At 36.3% G+C, this 23,055-nt stretch overlaps 1 protein-coding gene across 1 annotated transcript in view; it reads left to right on the top strand.

The window, feature by feature from the left end:
• The first annotated feature begins 3,232 nt into the window (after nt 1-3,232).
• The window catches only part of ATAD2 (ATPase family AAA domain containing 2), a 36,462-nt gene continuing 16,639 nt past the window's right edge, over nt 3,233-23,055 (top strand). The window contains exons 1-15 of the mRNA XM_087706716.1: nt 3,233-3,516; nt 8,666-8,817; nt 9,618-9,667; nt 11,345-11,513; nt 12,860-12,956; nt 13,391-13,475; nt 14,104-14,214; nt 15,731-15,848; nt 16,693-16,800; nt 17,040-17,148; nt 17,410-17,525; nt 19,468-19,642; nt 19,719-19,807; nt 22,387-22,546; nt 22,945-23,035. Coding sequence (XP_087562842.1) covers nt 3,298-3,516; nt 8,666-8,817; nt 9,618-9,667; nt 11,345-11,513; nt 12,860-12,956; nt 13,391-13,475; nt 14,104-14,214; nt 15,731-15,848; nt 16,693-16,800; nt 17,040-17,148; nt 17,410-17,525; nt 19,468-19,642; nt 19,719-19,807; nt 22,387-22,546; nt 22,945-23,035 — 1,849 coding nt within the window. The 5' untranslated portion in view covers nt 3,233-3,297. The remainder of the gene's footprint in view (nt 3,517-8,665; nt 8,818-9,617; nt 9,668-11,344; nt 11,514-12,859; nt 12,957-13,390; nt 13,476-14,103; nt 14,215-15,730; nt 15,849-16,692; nt 16,801-17,039; nt 17,149-17,409; nt 17,526-19,467; nt 19,643-19,718; nt 19,808-22,386; nt 22,547-22,944; nt 23,036-23,055) is intronic.

The raw sequence follows: 23,055 nt of genomic DNA on the forward strand, positions 1-23,055 counted from the left end.
CCTCAGTTCTAAATTGCTTTTCTCCTTGATTAGTTTCCACCCATTGCTTCTTGTTCTACCTTCAGGTACTTTGGAGAATAGGATTCTGTCCAGTTTGCCCCTAAAGGGCGAGGCCAAATCTTTTATTAGGGCAAAGACTTTCTTAGGCGAAGGCAGAAGCTGCAAATTAACAAAGTACTTTATAGTTTTTGAGTTAGTGTCAGTTAAACTAATCAGAGAGAAGCATCCTGGAATTAAGGAGAAACTTCCTAACAGAACAATTAACCAGTGGAAAAGCTTGCCTCCATAAACCGTGGACGCTGCTCCATCACTGGAGGTTTTTAAGAAGAGACTGGACAGCCACTTGTGTGCCATTGTATAGGTTCTCCTCCTTGAGCAGGGAGCTGGACTAGAAGACCTCCAAGGTCCCTTCCAGCTCATTCATTCTATGGAGCCTGATTTCCCCACCCCCCTTCCCTCCCATTTTATTGCAACATTATTTAGAAGTGCTCATTTCACTTTAAATAAAGGTGGGTCTGTTTTCATAATTATATCTCTCCAGTCATGTGTCAGTGCTGAAGTTATAAGCATAAACATCAGACCTCTAAATCCTCCTTTCTAAGAGTATTGGAACTACAATTTGCAATCAATGGCTTTCCAGGAGACATAAAGGGCGCCAAGTCGGAGATATTGACACTTATTTATTTTATTTTATTTAATTCTTTAGTTTGTCACTCATGTACAAGATAACAGGAATAGGAATAAACATGAATAAGAGCGCAGGAAATGGGTACAAATAAATGGGGACAGTAGGACAGGGACCTTAGGAATGCTGGTGGACTTATGTACACCCCAATTGACTTCTTAGGAATGGGGTGAGGTCCACAGTAGACAGTTTAAGGTTAAAGTTATGGTTGTTTGAGGATGTAACAACAGAGTCAGGTAGAGCATTCCAGGCATTGACCACTCTGTTGCTGAAGTCATATTTTCTGCAATCGAGTTTGGAGCGGTTTACCTTGAGTTTGTATCTATTATATGCTCGTGTGTTATTATGGTTGAAGCTGAAGTAATCATTGACAGGTAAGACACTTGCCTAGGAGTAAAATCTCAGAAATACTTCTGAATAGTATTCTGTGGATAACCAAGAAAACAAACCAGTGGATTGTTGAACAGTTCAACCAGAGTTCTCATTGGAGGCACAAATGACCAGGCTCCAATTATCTTTCTTGGGATACATTATGCCAAGATCCAGCTCTCTGGAAATGGTTCTAACGCTGGGAAAGGTAAAAAAAGAGTGAGATCCCTTGCTTTTTCATGCTTGCCAGCTTTTAGCTCTATGTTCTATAGGTTTTATAATAATTTGTTAGCCACCCACAGTTGTTGAAAGTTTCGGTAGTTTAATTCATCATCACCTTGGAAAACCCAATGGAAAAGGGCTTTTAATTTTCAGGAGAATCTAAAAATGTGTAAAATACAACCCCCAAATAAATATTTGCTGCTGTTACTATTAGTACATCATGTATATAAGCCATGTAATTCCACCTTTTAAGTATTATGTGGGGGTGTTGCTTCTGTGTTTTTAACAATAGCTGGCTATATAGAAATCAAACAGGTGAAGCTTTTCCTGGCAAGCAGGTAAAGTGATTAGCCAAGTCCCACCTGTTACCTGAAAGAGAATATAAAGCTCTTGGGGTTGTAGAGAAGAGTCAGCTTTCTGATCAGCTTAAGAAAAATCATTCATTTGGGAATCAATGTTCGTGACTCCATCAACGTCTCTTCAGTAAGAAAACATTTTAGATTATTTTTAACTGCTGTGGGAGGACTGGTTAGGAAATAAAATTAAGGGGATACCCCTTTGCTAAAGGGACATATGTCAGGACCTACTCAGCATTAGTGCCCTGATTCTAGTCCCTTGGATGCAAGCTATACTTGGCTCCATAGGAGCAGTAAGGAGTCTTAGTAATTCCAGTGAACAAGGGATCTCATGGTGGCACTGTATATTTGGAGAGGAGCTGGCTTCTCTTTTTTTAAAGCAAAAACTTAACTTTGATGGGCCACCTTAGTCCAATTCAGCGCTGTGTGCCATTCCACTGTACTGCCAAGAAGCACAATTATTTTGACTTTTCACAAGCCAATAGGGAAGTAGGTCCTCCTTATACAAAAGAGTTGATCCTCCAGCTGATTACAATCCCTGGTGCAATTGTTAAAAAGAATAGATAAAATGGTGAAGACAAAAGGAAGAATAAGTGTTTTTATTTTTGCAGCAGAACCTGTTTTTTTTCTAGATGTAAACTGTTTTGGCACCTTTCCTTTGCGGTTAAGGATTTCATTCTCTCCCTTCTGCTCCTCCCACAGATGCAAAATTATATGGGAAATGCATTTTTTTCTTCCATTTTGGTGATGTCGAGGAAAAAGCTTAAAGCATGTACGTGTTTAGTTCAAAATGCCAAGAACCGCACTTAAAAAGGCATGGTTACTTATTTCCCTTTCCGTGGGATCGCCTTTTATATGGCCAAAAGAGCGCAAATAGGCTTCCTCTGGTAATGGATATATTTCTATTAGGTCAGCGGGCAGGAGATTGCAGCGAGTAGGGCTTTGAAACCCAGGTTGGAGAGAGGTTTGCTACAAACTTTAATCCGGTTTGCATAATAATGATAATTCTTTATTGTCCGTGCACAACATATGTACGAGATTAGTTGATTGTTCCATAAAATTGTTCCACCAGAATAGTGGCGTTGTTTTGTCTTGCCCATTGGGAGTACATCACATACAAGTGCAACTTTATATGTATTCTTAAGAAGATTTATACGTGTGAATTTCAAGGCGTTTCCAAACATAAGAGTGAGCTGGTTGCGTTGATACAGAAAACGCGCCTTTCTCAAAGAGTCGTGCAAAGTTTGAAACATTCTCTATTTGAGAGCTTCGCGGGCAGTAGCAGCAAAACACCGCGCGCCAGAGCGCGGACCAATCAGAGCGAAGGAAAACAAGCCGCACTCCAACTTGCCCACGCGCCAAAAACTTTTAGGGCGCAGGACACGCGTCGTGTCCTTCCGCGGCGGTGGATCTATTTAACGGGAGTGGGAAAACTAGCGCCGAGACAGAAGTGCTCCCACCGAGCGTAACCTAGTCAACGGGGGCAGTCCCAGCAAGCCTCTTGAATCGGGACGGATCGCTGAGGCGGCGGCTTGGATGAAAATTAAATCCCGCAGGAAAGAAGGACGGCACGGCGGAGGGATCCGAGGAACGGTTGGTGACGAGATGGCGCTCGGGGTTGTGGCGCCAGAATTCAGAGGCAGTTGAGGAGAGGCGGACATCGCCATGGTGGTGCTCCGTAGCGGTTCGGGTGGCTCTGGCCGCCCCGAGCCTCAAGGCGGGGCCTCTTCCAGATCCCCGCAGTCTCTCTACGAAGCGATGGAATCGAGTTCGGAGTTTCTCACTTTGAGGACCGCGGCTTCGTCTCGGAGGAAACGCTCGGTGGAAAGTCGATCCCTCGGACCGGCCAGCGGGGATCCACCCGCCGATCGGAAAGCCCGGACGGTGAGTTTGGAGAAGGGGTAGAACATAACAGGAACGAGCGCGGGGTTCAAAATACAGGCCGGGGGACGATGACAATCCTCCGGTTGAGTTATTGGATACAAAAATGGGTAATATAAACAAAAAGAATATAGTTTAGTCTCACTCTTAGCCAATCTGGTGCCAGTCGGTTTGTCCATCTCCTGTAGATGGGTTCCCATGAGGATAATTGGAATGAATTTCCATTTTCCTGAGCGCTTTCTATAGTTTAACGCAGAGGACTTCAAACTTTGGCAACTTGAAGACATGTGGACTTCAACTCCCAGAATTCTCCAGCCAGTGACTTAATTTGGGTATTTGGGGGCTTCATTGCCACAAAGCCTTTTCTAACATCTGGTTGAACATCTGGCATCTTCCTTTTCCAGTTTCATCTCATCAGCCGTTGGGTGGCCCTAAGCATTTCTCTGCTAGCTTGTGGAATTAAGGATATTGTATTTGTAACCTGCATTTATGGCTTTGGGGAGGTGGGGATGGATATTGATAGGTGTAGTGATGTCAGCCTCTTCCCAGGTAGACCAGTTCTGGAAATTGTCCATAGGAAGACTAGAACTATATTTTATTGACATAAACTGTAATAGCCCCCCACCCCCAACACAATTACTGGATTACTGCTGAACAAGTAATTACTATTAGGTCCTATTACCTAATTTATCCCACTTATGACTGCAGGATTGTAACTTTGTTGCTTGTATCCTTACTATTGATATTGTTTCCTGATTGCTTATTTGTACCCTATGACTATCATTAAGTATTATATCTTATGATTCTTGAGGAATGTATCTTGTTTTTTTATGTACACGGAGACATATAAAGACAAATTACTTGTGTTTCCAATCACACTTGGCTAATAAAGAATTGAATTCTATTCTATTCTAACAGAATTCTGCAGGTCTAATTGTGATATCCAACTTCTTATATTAGGTTGAATCAGGGAGGCATCTGCTTGAATTGCTTCTGAATATTATGTCCTTTCTCTGCACTTAAAAAAGTGGTTCAGCCCCCTTTGCATAGATAATGTTTAATATTTCCATCAAGGTCTTTTTTCTTACTCTTTATAGCTGACCTTCCAAATTGTTAACCATTGTGGTGTTCTCCAGATTTGCTGGCATTGTTTGGTTAGAACTTTTACTAACTTTTCTGTTGCTGGCATTATTTTTGTAGCTATTCATCCGCTCCTGTACTCCTCCAACTTGGGTAATAGCTGGAGTGGTGATTCAGTCTATAAACTTTTTTTTCTTCGGTTTGATTTTAAATGAAATACTACTGCTGGATATAAAAAAGAAAGAGAAGGGATCCAATATTTGTTAGGCTACAGAAGTACTGGATTGTAACTTCCTTATTTGAAGAATTTTTCATTAAGAATATAGGTTTGAAAAGGGGTTGGGGGTAATGTGCCTCCAAGCTGCAATTGAGCTGCAGTTGTTTCAATTTACGTGGTTGTGTGAATCACTAAAGAGCTTTAGCCATGCAAATTTGGGTTTTATTGGGTACACACATCTTAACTTGTTTACCTAACAAAGAGATATAGCCTTAGTCTATGGACTGAATTGGTATGTTTAGAACTTTATTGTTCCATCAGGGAACTTGTGATAATCATTAAAACAAGAATGTTTTTATCGGGAAGTGCTAAACAGCAGCCAACATAATTTGGTTAGCCAAAAATTACAGCAGCCAATTATTCCAACTAATTTTATTGTGAAGGGTGATTGCATATAATAGAGTTTGATACATTGGCTTATAAAACATCCCACAGGAATAACACCCTTAACATTTAACTTTATTTTACAGCTTTTAAGAATTGTCACCCATCCACTATTCCTCATGCATAAAGGTACACATCAATTCATGGAAGTAGTAAAATAGACACATATTTTTAATCTGTGAAGAAAAGAGATTAATTTCTGACCTCTACAATTTTATAATAAACTTTATAGGTTGCAATTTTGTACACACTATACTGAAAGTTAAACTTCCTAGCACCACAAGGTTACATGGTTTTTAGAGTGCCAAAATATTTTTCTATATTTTCTATATTTACTCCATAGTATCTGCTATGGAGTTTGATGTTAAAATATTAAATACTAACAAGTAATAAATGATATGACAGGAAATCAAATTTATATATCTAGGAAAAATGAATTCATCTTAAAGCACTGTGATTAAAAGTTTTTATTTTCAGCAACTTATAGTATGACAGTGTTAAAGTTAATTAGAAATTTGCAATGTCTTGCACATATGAAATTTTGAAAAAGCTCATGAACAGATTTAAACAGTAATGCATATGCAATGGTACCTTTAAAATTAAGCACAGAACATAATTGGGAAGCTAATTATAAAAAAATACTGCTCATACAATTAACAAATGTTACTTTCTGAAATTTTTAATACACATTTCTATTTTAGAGAATATTCCAACATATTTTATTTCTAAAGTTATTAAAATATAATGTCCCAGTTTGCTATCTGCCTCTAGGAAGAGATTATTTCAGAAATTGAGTAATCTACAAATTCTTGTTGAGTAGGAGGACTGAAGAGTCATTGTGTAGTACTATATCATACTCTAGAAAAGGTTGTAGTCAGAAATATATTTTATAAAACATGCTCTACTTAAGGACTACTTTGAGTGAAAAATAATTTGTAATTATGAAAAAGTATAATTGTTAAATACAACAGAAACTAAACATGTCATTTGTGATGGAAAATTTTATCAATCAAATTTTAATTCTTCAGTTGATAATATTCTAGAAATACATATTCATGCAGATGCTTCTAGTTCTTTAAAAAAGTAATTTAAGCACTTTCTGTAATTCATAAAAGGTAAAAGTGGTCAAGCATATTTGAATACAATGTATCAGAGAAGCTACCATAAATTATACTCATAAATGTTGCTGAAAATATAAGTACATAAAGATAGTCTACAGAGATATTATTTAAATAAATCTTTTGAGCTCATTCAATTTTAATAGATATATTTTCTGGGTAATTTAGTTTGCTGATATATCTAAATAATGTATATTAAATCTGAATAAAGCAGTTTTTCATCAAAATGTACCATATTTTTTGAAGTATAAGAAGCACCTTTTTCCCTCAAAAAAGAGGCTAGAAATTTGGGTGCATCTTATACACTGAATACAGCATTTTTTGCCTCCCGAAACTGCGCCCCCTTCACCAAAATGGCCATGCATAGCTTTTAGAAGGCTTTCAGAGAGCTCCTGGGGGCTGGGGGGGGCAGAAATGGGGGGGAACGGGCCATTTTTTGCCCAGCCCCCAGCAGCACTCTATAAGCTTTCTAAGGGCTATACATTCCCTTTTTTTTAAAATGAAAAACGGCCGTTTTTTGCTTATTTTTGCCCCCACCCCGCAGCAGCACTCTACAAGCCTCCTAAGGGCTATTCATGCCCTTTAAAAAAAATGGGCCTGTTTTCGTGAAAAATGGGCCATTTTGGGAGGTTTGCAGAGTGCAAAAACTTTTTTAAAAATTTTCCTTTTCAAAGCCTTGCTGCGTCTTATACTCTGAAAAATACAGTAAATAGAGTTGAAGTATCTTTTCTGCTGTTTTGCATTTTTTCTTTTAAGTAAGGGCATTTCTCACAATTTTAAATATTGCTGACTAGTTTTCCAGTGTATTGTTACAGTTAATCTGGCAGCTGACAACACACTGAATTATTTATTGCATTGCACCATATTTACGTGAATTGGGGAAAAGGATGTTTTTCCCCATTTTACAACTTTTCTTGCCACATTTGTTAAGTGAATCACTACAGATGTTAAATTAGTATAACAGTGGTTTAAATGAATCTGTTTTGGCATTCTGAATGTAAATCACGTGACCATGGGGATGTTGCAAGGATCATAAGTGAAAAACGGTCATAAGTCACTTTTCAGTGCCATTGTATGGTCACTAAAGGAACTACATTAGTGGACTACTTGTATTGTAAACTGAATCATACTGGTCACTAGCCAAGGGCTCAAACTGATCCAAACTATTCCCAGCTTGGTCTTTCCCATCTCTGAGTCTTGGTAAAGTAAGGGATTATCTATTCTTTAACTCCCCCACCTGCCTCTCTTCCCCCACCCCCTAATCTAACCCTTTTGGCCTCCTTCCACTCTGCTGCCCTTGCTGCCCTGTGCTTCTTGGCCCTGGTAGAGCTGCAGCCCAAACTGATCCTAGCTGTCTTACTGCTTCTGTTGACAATGCATACCCTGCCCAGCTGTTCAGGAGGCAGCTGCTGGCTATGCTGGTCATTTTTCCAGAGGCTGTTCAGCCAAATTGTGTGAGGGCTTGTTCAAATGACATTCAACCTTTTCATGAGCTTTTTGAAATTATGGCTCTATAACTTGAATGGTCCCTGAATGATCATAATTTTAGAACTACCTGTATGTGTATGAAATGAGGTAGTGTCAGAATGATACATACAAACATACATACATACATACATACATACATACATACATACATACATACATACATATATACATTTTGTATTCAAATGCAGAAGTGAATTACAAATATAAAATAAGTTGTCATATTCTCAGATAATGTGTTACGTTCATTTGATGTTGGCTAACAAATGTTTTACAAGAATATGGAATTGAAGGTTCTACATTGATTACCAAACTTGCTTTTAATGAATCATTTTTATCTGTTCTGAGCCATCCATTGTCACTTAGATGAGATGCAAGTTGCATAAATAAATGCATAAATAAAAGGTTGGTTGTCACATTCAATAAGAAGTGTATAATGGTGATAAACTATGCATAAATGGAATTCTTGGTGAGTGGTTCCTTATTCCACAGGACATAAATTGTCTCCTTGTTTAATGAATTTTTGGATAATCTGATAAGAATACTTATGGAAATACCAGAGATATATTAGTTGGAGTTGTGAATGTATATATACAACCTAATTTTGTTTTTGTCTTTTAAAACCTAAGCAGCTTAAGACATCATTTGATGGATCACTTTTGCTATCTACTTTGTTTTAATAACTTACAGAAATATTAAATCAGAATTAAGGTGCATAAATATTTCAAATTAAAAGAAAGTTGTTACACATCAGAGTTAGAACATAATTAACTATGCAATCTTAATTATCCTTATTGTACTGCTTCAGGAGTTCTCTTCAGACAAAGAATGTGGGCATTTTACAAGGCAGCACACCTTAAGATCTATGAGGAAAAATAATCCGCATTATTCAAGCCCTAGCTTTGACAAAACGATGTCAACACTGAGTGAAAATGAGATTAACAGGAAACATTTTACAAGGTATTTTTTTTCTTTTACAGATCACTTGATAAAATTATGTTATACTTGGATCCTTTAGAGCAGTGGTCTCCAACCTTGGCAACTTTAAGACCTGTGGACTTCAACTCCCAGAGTTGAACGCTGGGAGTTGAAGTCCACAAGTCTTAAAATTGCCAAGGTTGGAGACCACTGCTTTAGAGCACAGCAGTGTTATAGGACTTGAAAATGATTTTCTGATTAAAACCTTATTTTCTAAGAAAAGCTTACAGAAATAAAAAAAAATAAAAATGTTTATACCAACAGAACTTATTAGAACTAAGAAAAGCACAAATGTTTTTAAAGGGTGTTTGGAAGACTAGCAAATTAAAAAGATAATTCATATTTTATCTTCTACAATACTGTTAGAACATTTTAATTTTATTGTATCCTTTGAAAAACCAGCCAGGAGCTGCATTTCTTTCTTTCTTTCTTTTTTCAAATTGGAAGTCAATGTTCTGCAATACAACTGTAATTCAGTGAAAACTAAAACTATATAACCAATTTTCAGCATGTTTTTTTAATAAACAAAAACTACCCCCCAAAACCAAAAGACTCTGAAAAAACAATTTAAAAATATATATATAGTAGAGGCAAGGTAACAAAGCAAATAAAAAAATGGAATAATCATAAGTAAGGAAGTATATAGAAACTGAAACAGCACAAACCATTTTTAAGTCCACTTAATTTTTCTGATACTAAATCTTATTCTAGTACTGACCTAAATAAAAGCTATTAATTGAACGTCAAGCTGATAAAAACTTGATATCTTTGCTTCTATGCAGACAACTGGCTAGAATGCAGGCGGGTGGAAAGAATGAAGATGGTGAAGAAGGTAAATCTAGTAAAATATACATTCTATTGGTTGTGGATAGACTGCAGAGGCTCAAATATATTGACTGAAATTTCTAGTTCAGAGAATTGTTGTTTATGCAAAACATCCTTGGGTTTGCTTTTACAAAGGTGGCCTTGGTGGCTTGAGGTTTGAAATATGCAAAATATTCTATTTCAGCTAAACCATGTTCAAACTGGGGTGGAAATATACATTTCCAGTATTTTAGTTTCAATGAAATATAACGGCTGATTTTTTTCCAGAAGTTGGGTAGCAAAGGAGAGAGGAAAGGAGGCCTCTGGAAAGATTGGAGACATGGTGTGAGAGCAGTGGTTGAAAGGGGGAGAAGGAGATGCCCCCCAGCATTAAGGAGGGGAGACAAGGAACATTTGTACTTCAACTTTGTCTCTCCTTTCTCAGCTGGATGTTGTTTCATCTGAAATCTGGAAATCAGCCAAAACCTCTTGGGATTTGCTTGGGCCAAAATTTATCAGTACATTGGTTAATAATCAATCTACATGCTATTCATATTTTTGGGTGACAGGCTGGATGTTTTTCTTTTTTGTCCTCTCAAATATCTTACTGTGTATCATTTTCAGCTTCTTGCATCAAAGTCTATACCTTAGAAGAGTATTTCTTAGTTTGGTCAAAGAACCCTTTCATGCTCTCAAAGAGATTCAAATTTCAAAATTAATTGCCAAGTATTGAAGTTATTTGCAAAATTTTAAAACAATGTCACTCTTCTCATTTTTATTTGATAATAAAAATGTTTTTTAAATAAAGAACACTTATTTTTGATAATTTTTTATGGTTCATTAAATACATATACAAATGGATGCATTTTAATATTTAATGTGATAAATATCCATAAATATAATCATATAAGCAAAAAAATTGGGATTCTCTATAGTTTTTAAAAGTAGGAAGGCACAAAGTTTAAGCAAAAAGTTCAAGAAATACTACCTTAGAAGTTTAGAATATATTAATTCAATAGTAATTATGCGAACAAGTTTCTGAAAAGGAATATTTCAGAGAAACTTCACAGCAAATGGCCAAAGTAGGAGAGATAATTAATACTGTGGAATGGAAACAGTCATGTGGAGATGTGCAGCTGAAACTGAAGGGTGAATATATGTATGTCTATTCCTACCTGTACTTCTATTCACATAGTATCAAGCTCCTAAAATTTTCTGATTTCCTACCACCATGGCAACCTTTAATGCCTTGTGCTATGTCATTTTTTTATTTTTTTATTTTTGCAATCAGGATAAGTCAGCTTTGTGAAAGGTTAGGTAGAAGTGTGCAGTAGAAAAAAAGACACTGGAAAAGAAATGTATTTTATATAAGTATAATCTTTATTGTCATTATACTTAAATACAACAAAATTGGTACAAAGTTACTTTATTATTGTGATAAATAACAAAGTATTTTTGTTTCCATTGACAAAGTTACTTTTAAACAAATGTTACTAATTATATGGATGAGATTTGTGGGTGAAGGATGCTTATCAAATTTACAGGCAATTCAGATATTCTGGGGAACTATCCTTGAACACATAAAAACAGTTTTAAAAAGATCTCAACATAAAGATTGAAAGTGAAGTGAAATTTAATTGACATGATCCTTAATTTAGGAAACAAACGGAAGTGCAGCAAAGGAAAATTCTTCATTTTACTTTAGGAGCTGTAGTTCCTGTTACCAGATCTCTGAAGAAAGGAGTAGATGGGAAGCCTGAAGAACATGCTGCAGAAGAAAATGGGGATGTTGAAGTCCGTCGTAGTTGCAGAATTAGACGAAGTCGCTATAGTACTATGAACCAGTCGGTACTCTTTGACAAACTAATTACAAAGTAAGGTTTTATCTTTTTATTTCCTCCATAATTGATTCCTTCTATAAAAAATAGGAAGCTCCAGTTGATTAATGGCTCTTCCTTTTTGTATACTGGAAGTGGCAAGCATTTTGGAAGACCATAAATTAAATAGGGTCATATCTCGTGTAGGGGCAGAGCTCTGCCCCCAAGGGACAGTTCTTTGCTTCTGAAACAGACACTTTTAAGAACTAAATACAGGTAGTCTTTGACTTACAACAGTTCATTTAGTGACTGACAGTTACATTGAAAAAAAGTGACATCATTTTTCATACTGCAGCATATCCCCATGATCATGTGACCAAAATTCAGGTGCTTGGGAATTGCTTCATATTTATGATGGTTACAGAATCTTGGGATCATGTGATCCTTTTTTTTTGCAACCTTCTGACAAGCAAAGGCAATGGTGAAGCCAGATTCACTTAACCAATTGTGTGACTAACTTAACAGCTGCAGTGATTCACTTAATAATTGTGGCACAAAGTGATAAAAATGGGGCAAAATTCACTTAACTCACTTGGAAACAAATTTTGGGCTTAATTACAGTTGTAAGTCTAGGACTACCTGTAGTGTGGTTCCTACTGAAATTGGTTTTTTCACAAGATGTTTGATGTAGTATATCCTTGCACCATCTATCTTAAATAAGATAATAAAATAAAAATCAAGAGGATATTGGAATGCTGCATAACAAACACCAGTAGCTGCTTTACTAATTTGAGCATGGAATATTCTGGATACCTCGGGAATATTCCCCCATTACCCACTGATTATGTTTTTCTGGGAGAAGTTCAGCACTTTTTAAAACTAAGTTCTCTGACTAGGAATTAGTTGGAGATATCTGGAAAGTGGTTTTAGAATGTCCCTGAGTTTTGCAGATCCACATTATTTATTTTCTGGCAAAAGAGTGCTTTATGACTAACCATACCTGCCTGATAATCATTTTCTCAGAGTACCTACCAACATACTCTAAAAATTCAAAATATACCTGTTTTGGAAAATATTACATGCACCTACATTACAATCTTAGTGTTTGTTTTTTTTTCACTCCAAAATGGTAGGAAATTTTGTATTTGGTGGTGTGTTGTTGTTTTTATGATAGAAGGAGCTCCAAGAGTAAAGAAAAGGGCAAACTTTCTGGAATGGACAACATACAAATGAAAAAAGAAACAAACAAGTAGGGACATTATTGCTTGTCTGTTGATATACACAGGATTGGACCTGCTTTTATTAATAGTTCTAGCTTTCTATGAACTGAATATTGTGGCATTCTTTGTTTAACTGATTCTTTGTTAACATTTTGTTTAATTATACGTTGCTTACTTTGTCAGTACTGCAGAAGCTGTACTACAAAAAATGGACGATATGAAGAAGATGCGCCGTAGACGAATGATGGAAGACCTTGTGGTGTTCAATGGTAGAAAAGGAGTAAGTGCACATTCATTATTGTGGAGGTATCAATATTGCTTTTGCTTTGATAATTTGAACATAACCTGAGAAAATTCTATGTAATTCTAAGATGTACTTTATAACTGCAGGAGATATATTTCTTTCCAAATCATTAAATTAGAAGTGCTGTTTGTAAGGCTTTGGAAGTGGCTGTGACCTGTCTCTCTGCATCCTCAAACTAGATCAGGTCAAAAGCCAAACACATCTGCAAGCACCAGTAGCGGCTTCCAAAGCAATTGAGTAAGATAAATACAGCTCAGAAAGGTGTGCATCTGTACTTTATGAAAGATCTTTTTCAACAGATTTGCGCAGTCCAATAATTGTACTGATTCCATTTACTGAATCTACTGAAATTGTCACCGAAGCATCATGTAATGCTGGATTACTTGAATGAGATTTTATGCTATTTCCAGGGAAACCTTGATATGTACTCTGGAGGGAAACCTGCTATCCAAAGGACAGATGAAGAAACCTCTGACAATCAGGATGGAAGTGCAGGTTGTTGTGCTGCTTTTACTTTTTAGAACTGTACTGTTATATATGAAAATTTGAAGTATGGAGTATGAGTGAGGGATATACTTATGGGTAAATTAATGAAAGATGTTTTAATCAAAAACCTCTGAGAAGTGTTTGGTGAATGTTGGTCATATGTCCGACTGGTCTTATGAATTGATTATCCAGAATTTTCAGGTTAATCTCTGGTGGTCCTCTCAGAAAATTCACTAAAACTCTTCTCTTACTATATTGTACTTTTGCATATGTGTACCTACACCTATTTTCCAGGCAGTTTTGACTCCTGGCAACTGCCTGGACCAGGTCTCTGCAGTTGTTGGATGGTATTTTCAGTGGTTGTGGGCAATGTTTTCAGAAGTGATTTGCCCATTACCTTCTACCAAGGGTTGAAATTATCTGTTTCCTTCAGATCATGATTAGAATTTTGAGGTAGCTTCAAATTGGATCTGGTTTGATATGGACATTGAAACTGCATTTTTTCTAGCAAAAAATAAAACTGATAAATGTGTATGTTTCTAGCTGAAATAGAAAATAAAGCTACATGTAGCAATTGTGAAATTTGTTATGGGTTCAGAAACTATTAAAGCTAGAGCAATTTATTTTATTTAATTAGAATCTTCAGAAGAAGTTGAGGACCATGAAGATGAAGATGGAGAAGAAAATCAAAAGCGCTATGATCTCCGACAGCGAAAAACTGTTGTACGTTATCAAGTTTCAGCAGAAAGTAGGTTTCTTTTATACCATTCCTGGAAATCTCGTTTGTTTATTGTAAATTTTCAAATTTCCAATATCAAAATATATACCGTATTTTTCGGAGTATAAGATGCACCGCAGTATGAAGCACCAAGATTTTGAAGAGGCAAATAAATAAAAAAGTTTTTGCGTTCTGCAGACCTCCCAAAAATGGCTAGTTTTTTGCGAAAACTGGCCCATTTTTTTTAGTGGGCATGAATAGCCTTTAGGAGGCTTGTAGAGTGCTCCTGGGGGCTGAGGGGGGGGGGGAAATTGAGCAAAAAACAGCCCGTTTTTCGCTCATTTCTGCCATCCCCAGCCCCTAGGAGCACTCTATAAGCCTCATACAGGCTCTGCATGGCCATTTTGGTGAAGGGGATGGAGTTTTGGGAAGCAAAAAATGCTGTATTCAATATATAAGACACACCCAGATTTATAGCCTCTTTTTTGAGGGAAAAAGGTGCATCTTATACTCTGAAAAATATGGTATTTAATGTGTGTTGATATCCAATCAAACTCCTCATAAACATTGTAAGTTGAAGGCAAAAAGAGGCATTTTATTCCATAAAATAAAGGTCCATGATTAGTTCTTTTTTAATGTTTTTTCTTATTGAAACTTTCAAAAAGTCATTAGTCAATAAATCAGTGACAGATTTTATCCCTTCTCTACTTGGAATTAGAGGATTGGGGAGGCAGTTGGTTAAGCACATATAGTACTTAAGGACTGAACATACTGCTTTGATCATAAGAAAAAAAATTTAATTTCTCTAGTAAATTCTGCAGTTTTCACATTTCTGGAAGTTAGAGATTGTGATTTGTAATGTTTTGTTGTTCCTGTGTGGTATGCTTTTTTCCCATGGAAGATTTCCAAGTGCAAAAGCATAATATACCTGTGGATTTCATAAAGATTTACTGGGCTTTGTCTTTGCAGGCCTGATTAAATGCAGAGCCATATATTGTGCAACCATGTTAATTAGGAAGATGCTTCAAGCCTTTAACCAGGGAATTTAGGTTTTGCTTTTATAACCTTGATGATGGCTGCTAAAATTAACTCATTTGGCTCTTTGTTTGGTTCTGTTCTATAATTGTACAGATTAGCCGGGTTGCTAGAATCCATTTAATTGTTGCTTATGTTGTTTGGTTGGAATTTAAAAAAAAACATTCTGAGTTAAATTTGATTCATATGTCCTCTATTTGTGGTTGTGAATATATTACTTGGAAAAGTTACTTTTTGCTGCAAATCTGCTTTTGTTTTGCTTTGGGTGAGGGGCTGCCATCTTAACATTTCATGCAGTTGTACATCTTTATTGTGTAACTTTTCAGCCAATGTTGCCTGGATTTGTTTTCTGATTGTCTTTCCAGGAACAAAGTTAACAAATGAACTTTGTACAAGTTAAAAATTAGGCTTATTGTAAACAAATGTTTTGCTACATGTTTTCTCATTCTCTATCATAGAAGCAAGAATATTAGCCTACTTTTTTAAAAAAAATGTTTGATATTGTTAACAGAGCCCAGGCATCAGAAGAAGCCTAAATTATTTTATGATGATGCAGCCTCTCCAGTAAGAGGGAGTTTCTCTTTTAGCCCTGCAGGACCACGGAGTCCTTTCTGTAAAAAGATAAATAGGTATGTTTTTGTGTGTGCAACAGATACAGTTGTAGCAATGTTTCAGATGCTGCTTGTATCCCCCTAATGATTAATTTAGCAAAAGTTTATTATAATTTATTATAGAATAAACTTTACTGTCTGATCTCCTGACCATGGGACACTGCAGTGGTTGTAATTCACTTTTTCAATGTCATTGTAACTTCAGCTTATTCAGCTCCATTGTAATTGAATGGTTGCTAAGTGAGAACTACATGTACAGTATGTCCTCATAAATGTTGTTTTCAAGAGAGATTTGGTTTACATAGTATGCAGAATCAAGTATCAGCTTCTTAATGTAAATTAAAATTATGCTTTGCTTGTCAGTCTATGTTTGTCAGAGTGACTAACCATAACTATATATCCAGCCAATGAGTGGTCGGTTCCGTATCCCGTTCCAACTAGTACGGTTGGAACGGGCCCGGCATCGTCCACATGGATGCACACAGTGTGCGCATGTATCTTGCCATCCGGTGATGTTCCAGTTGTGCAGGTGCTGTATGCACCATGCACAGAAGCGCTGAAAACTTTAAAGACAGGTAAGGAGGGCGGGTCGGCCCTCCAGAGCACCCTACCGATGTGGTACCCGGTGCTGCGGGCAGGCTCTGGTACGCCCGTACTGGGGTGTACTGCCTGTAACCCACCACTGCAGCCAATGTAGATTCATGGAGGAAATCCAACATGGATTTTAGCTACACTTTCTCCTTATTCTTCAACCGTTTTTCTAATCAACCACTCATATCTACACTCATTCAGCATATATTTACTAATACATTAATATTACCACAACAAGCATTTTCATACTTATTTTTTTTAAAAAAAATAGGCGAAAACATGCAATTCATAATAGTGATTCCACAACTTCGTCATCATCTGATGATGAAGAACGCTTTGAGAGACGTAGGAAAAGAAGTCGCAACAAAGCATTGAGCAGGTATTTATTCTAAGTGGGTAGTGTATTTTTCCCAGAGATTACATTGGGGGGGTTCTGTCTAAAATATTGTCAGTGAAAAAAGGTAAATTCTGACTTTCCATAATTAAATGTTACCAGGATTTAACATTAACTATGAAACTACTGTACATCTATTTTTCTATTCAGGGTTTTAAATTTTGGCTAAATTAAATTCTACTTTTTACTTCAGCACTTTCAACAACTATTAATTCTCACTTTAGATGCCTTCCGCTGAATTTTCAAAAAGATGAGTTGAAGGGAATCCACAGAGATCGAATGAAAATTGGAGCAAGCCTGGCTGACGTTGATCCAATGCAAATAGACACTTCAGTAAGGATTTGATGTCTTGCATTCTGACATAAAACTTGAATGTAGATAACCTTATCTTTAAAATTAATGTAACTATTCTTTGGTTATTCATTATGTGACATTGAGTTATTGTTGATTCCTGGATACCATGTAGATTGAGCTGTTCTTTAATATACTGATAATAAACTTAAAAGATACTTTTGAGGACAGTGATAGATAATATTTAGCATTTACTTTGGCTATGATTTTTATTATTTCCATTTGTCAACTCTCCCTTTTTAGGTGCGATTTACTAGTGTGGGTGGACTTTCTGATCATATTTCAGCTTTAAAGGAGATGGTAGTTTTCCCACTACTTTATCCAGAAGTGTTTGAGAGATTCAAGATTCAACCTCCAAGGTAGTACTTAAAATTATTTCCTTTTACTGGATGTTAAAGTCGTTTTAAAATTTGGACTTTCTTGGGATAGTTTCTTAAGACCTTTAGACAACAAGATCATTTCTTAATAAACACTTTGATGCACTATTTAGATCAATTTAAGTAGCAAGTTAAAATTGACAAGGTCATAGTCATAGTAGTTTATAAAAAAAATATACATGTGTTCTAACTTTATATTATATTAATTTATACTATATTATATTAAGAAGTACTCAAACCTTAAAGGAACCTGAAGGTGTCTTTGAATTATTTTTGTATACATTTTTGTAATTTCAAATTAATATATTATTATAGCTAGGCTTCCACAAGAGATAATGCAAAATATAAACAAGTCCGAATTAAGAAAGAACAAATTAAGAATTGGGAAATAAGAAATTACATTATTTACAGAGGTTAGAAATTGAAATAATTATTAGAGCCAAGAGAATGTAAATATAGCAGCCAATACAAAAGCACCAAATATAGAAGAAAATAACCATTAAAAAAATTGGACGAAGGAACAATCCTAAATGCTATCAGTTTTGTCAGAAAATGGTTTAGAATAATTTTAGCTGGAAGGATGGGCCAGTCCTTTGCTATTTCTGGGCTGGATCTAAGCACCCCGAGTGCCACATCCGTCCCGCGGTTCTTGAATTTGACACCCCTGCTCTAGAGGGAAATCATTCATGTTGCCTCCTTCTGAAGAGCTACAGAGATTCATTAAATGCTGCTGCCAATTGATACTTTTGGTTTCAATTCATTCTATCTCATGTCTGCATCTTCTCCTAGAACTCCTGAAATCAGATAATTGATGCATATCAAAAACCTGTGGGTTATTTCAACAACAACTTTAATATTTTGAATAATTATCTATTAATGCAGAAGGCTTGTTAAGAAAGGATAACACATACAAACATTTCAGAAAATTGAAATGATGATATGTAAGATAAAGATCATTAAAATTGCTACCACCTTTGTTCTTGGTATCATGTACAGTCCTATTGTTCTCCATTATCTTTCATGATCATTTCTGTAATTTTAGAAAAGGGTTTATGCCCAAAAGCACCATTGCCACCTCTGAATTTTGACCTCATATGAGAAGAAGTTCACAGAAAATTCTGCATCAGCATTTGAGTCCATAATCATGGACAAAAACCTGCCTGTGGTGCCTGGCTTGGGCAATCTATAATCTAGAAATTTGGGGATCTTTTACAGGAAATTTGTAGGTCCTTAACTACAATTTTCAGATTCCTTATGGAATTTCAAGTGGAAAAATTCTGAGATCTCTTGGTTATGTACATATAAAATTAGCATTCTGGGAAATTTTTGAATAGAGACATACTCAGATAGCTTCACTGCTGAACTGGTTACTTTTATTCTTTCAATACCAAGATTTCTACACAATCTAATATCGATTTGTTCTTCAGTCGTTTGTATATCTTGCCTATATTGTTGTTTGTTTATATGTGGTTTTAACTGTTCGTTATGCACTGCCCAGAGTTGCCTTTGTGAGATGGGTGGCTGTATAAATATGATAAATAAATGTGACTGACTGCTCCACAGTTGGTTTGTGGTATTCCAGAAGTTAAACTTCAAAACAAGAAGTGAGATTTCTTTGTTAAGATGAGTAACTTCTGGAAAATAGCTGGAACAATAGTGAGGACATTCTTGTGTCTGTGAGGAAATATGCCCTGAGCCTCTACGTTTTGTGACCATTGAGGATGATTATTAATTAGCATGCTCATACCTCCAAATTCATAGGCACCGATATTGATAACTAAGAACATCAGTGTAATAAGCTCTGTGCCTTTTGTGTGCTGTTTGTAGGAGGTTTTTCTTAAAAACCTGGTTGCCAATGTCTTAAAGTGATTGGGTAGAGTATGCTGAAATGATTACTTTTAACTGCAAATTTGAATTCTTCCAGGGGCTGCCTTTTCTATGGTCCACCGGGGACTGGAAAAACTCTTGTTGCCAGGGCACTTGCTAATGAGTGCAGTCATGGAGACAAAAGAATAGCATTTTTCATGAGAAAAGGTGCTGATTGTCTCAGTAAATGGGTGGGCGAATCTGAGCGACAGCTTCGTCTGCTGTTTGATCAGGTAAATTTGCTTTCTTTGTGTCTTGAGTTCTGCACAACTACTTTGAATCATAATTAATTTGAACTTCTCTTTTTAGGCCTTTCAGATGCGTCCTTCAATTATATTCTTTGATGAGATAGATGGCCTTGCTCCTGTAAGGTCCAGTAGGCAAGATCAGATTCACAGGTATGTGCTTTGTAATTAAAAACTATAACTCTTCAAAATTTATTTGCACTTCAATATGACAGATTAAATTCAAAAGATTGTAAAAAGTAATTTGACCTTGAATCCATTCTATTTTGAGAAAATTTGTACAGAGATGGTTAAATAAGCAAGGAAACATAGTATTTAGTTATTTGCCTACATAAATAACAGTACTTTTGATCAAGTAATATGCATATTTAAAAATCTGTAGGTTTTCTTTGATTCATTAAAAATAGTAATAAAATAATGTTGCAAAAATACATTGTCATCACCTTTATAGTCTAATATTTAATAGCAATAGCAGTAGACTTATATACCGCTTCATAGGCCTTTCAGGCCTCTCTAAGCGGTTTACAGAGAGTCAGCATATTGCCCCCAACAATCTGGGTCCTCATTTTACCCACCTCGGAAGGATGGAAGGCTGAGTCAACCCTGAGCCGGTGAGATTTGAACCGCTGACCTGCTGATCTAGCAGTAGCCTGCAGTGCTGCATTTAACCACTGAGCCACCTTGGCTCATATAATATATAATAACAATTATATAAAGTATTTTTCCATTGTAACTAGCCCTAAGAAATATGTAGTTTAATAAGGTTAGAGTCGCCTCCTTCCACTTAATTATATTTAGACTTTGTTATTATATCAACTCAAAACCTTTATTTGAATTTTAATCATACTACTACTTTGTATACTTGAAGTAACTTCCTACAATCTTTTGCTTATGGATATATTTAATCTTCCATGAACATACTTCAACTGAAATGTTCCCTAACTTTTCTCTTACACTTCACTATTTCCATTCTATTGAACAATGTTTAATAAACTCTTTAGGTCAAGCATGAAAGTATAAAATATCTGAAAACATTGCAGATTTTAACTGAGGTGCCTTTTATCTGCAGATTATTATATATTTTCTAGCTTTCTCTGTTATGGTGTTATTAAAAAATCTGATCTCAGCTGTCCTTTTTATTTCTTTTCAATGAAATCCAGCAGTTTCATACAGGCTTTTGTGTACAGCTCTAGGAATCCTTCAAAAAATGATTGAACTGCAGTTTTCTACACCAACTTATTAGTAATGTAGAAATGCAAAAATGTTTATTTCTGGAACATCTCTTTCAGAAGGGACTAATTCGGGTATTGTGGAGCTTGTTTGTCTGTTTTGGAACTAGATTGTGTCCAGAAAAAAAAATTTTTTTGTTACAGATAATACACTTCCAGAAACATGTTTGTTTATTGCTTTTAAAGATTTGTGTATTTGTTCATATTAAACAATTCTAGGCAACTCACAACAGCAATAAAACCTAATAACTCTAAAACTTAACCATCAAACAATCAAAAACCATAGCCCCATATCAACTCCTTAGGACAGCTCTGGAGCTGCATGTAGCTCTTTCATCCCTCTGTTGTGGCTCCCTGTCTCCAGTCAGTGCCACAATTTTGAGAGGACCTTCCGGTTGAGGGAGGGGTTAGCACGGTACGCCAAGAGGTTCTGTGGCAACTAGCAGGTTCTCTGGTTGGGTCCACAATTGATAGGGCTTTCAGTTGGGACAGGTAGATTAAAAAGGGGTGCCAAGCTATGGTGGGGGAAACCGGACTTCCAGTCAACTCCAGAATTGAACGGGGAGCTTCTGGTTAGGATCTTAGTGGCTCCCTGTGTTTTCTGTGGGAAACTGGTCCAAATGGCTCTTTGAGTGTTTAAAGTTGCTGTGCCCAATCTTAGGATGTTCCACAGCCAACTTTAATTGCCTTCAGTCCATCCTATCCTATCCCAGCACCTGGGTGAAAGGGTATTCATAAGGTAGGGGCGGCCATGGAAAAGGCATGCTTCTAAGGTCCCTCTAGGTCAGGATTTCAGGGAGGAGATCTCAAGCTTGCCTACCTTCTCCAAACTGGAACAGGCAGATATTCTTAGGGAAAGGCAGTCCCACATATAATCAGGTTCCATGTAGGGCTTTAAAGATGATAACCAGCATCTTGGAATTGCACCCGGAAGAAACTGGGAGCCATTGCATCTTGCATAAAGAGGTGTAACATGGCCAAAGTTAGGAACACCCAATATTGTTGCTCCATTGTGGACCATTTGTAGCTGTAGAATAGTGTTCAAGAACAGCCCCCATATAAAGCATCTTGCATTCATTCAAGCAGGAGTGTGTAAAGCATGAGTGACTGGGAGCAAGGACTCCTGGTCCAGGAAAGAGCAAAATCCAGAACTGCTCTGCATTGTCAGGTTAAGCAAAAGTCAGTTTCTCTTCATCCTCTCAGCCTCCAGAGATACCAGTACTGCATCAAGGACCTATACTTGAAAATGAACCGAATAATTAATCATATTAGCAGCATTTATTTATTTATTGGTACATACTTCATGTATATTTTATGTTTTTGCTTTATGTCATTGTCTTATCAAAGACAGGAATCCTGAGGTGCACGTTAAGCAAAACATAGTCCTGAGTCTGAAAAGGATTGTGAAGACCTGCTGTAAAATCACTTTTCTCAGGCATTTAAAACAAGTCCTGTGGATTCTACCATGTAAAGGATAACATATTTTAAATTTTTGTTTTTAAGCTCAATTGTGTCTACATTGCTTGCATTGATGGATGGCTTAGACCATAGAGGTGAGATTGTGGTGATTGGTGCTACAAACAGATTGGATTCCATAGACCCCGCTTTGAGACGACCTGGACGTTTTGACAGAGAATTCCTATTTACATTACCAGATAAAGAGGTAAGAAATTCTACTACTGATGAAACAATCTTAGGAAACAATCTTATTGTTCATTCTGTAATTCCATCCATCTCTATACCACTGTGGGTCGCTAAATACTGTATTTTTTGAAGTATAAGATGCATCTTTCGCCCCAAAACAAGAGAGTGAAAATTTGGGTGCGCCTTATACACTGCATAAAGATAAAAATCACATAAAGCTTACACTGTTACCTTTTTCCAAAGTTATTTTGTTATATAATTAGAATTATGTTGAGGAATTGTAATAATGAACAGTACAGTAGTTTTGTCTATATAAAAACTGATGTTAATGTAAGCATAGAGCATTCATGAATGGGAACTGGAATATTGGATATCTTAAATTAAGAAATCTTAAAAACCTTTTTTTTATGTTTCTAGGCAAGAAAGGAGATTCTTAAGATCCACACACGTGAATGGACCCCTAAGCCATCAGAAATATTTCTACAAGAGGTTGCTGAAAAATGTGTTGGTAAGAACAGGAATTCAAAA

This window comes from Thamnophis sirtalis, unplaced genomic scaffold (assembly GCF_051295495.1).
Source record: "Thamnophis sirtalis isolate CommonGarterSnake01/CBP01778 unplaced genomic scaffold, rThaSir2_p1.2 scaffold_2, whole genome shotgun sequence".
Taxonomy (NCBI): Eukaryota; Metazoa; Chordata; class Lepidosauria; order Squamata; family Natricidae; genus Thamnophis; species Thamnophis sirtalis.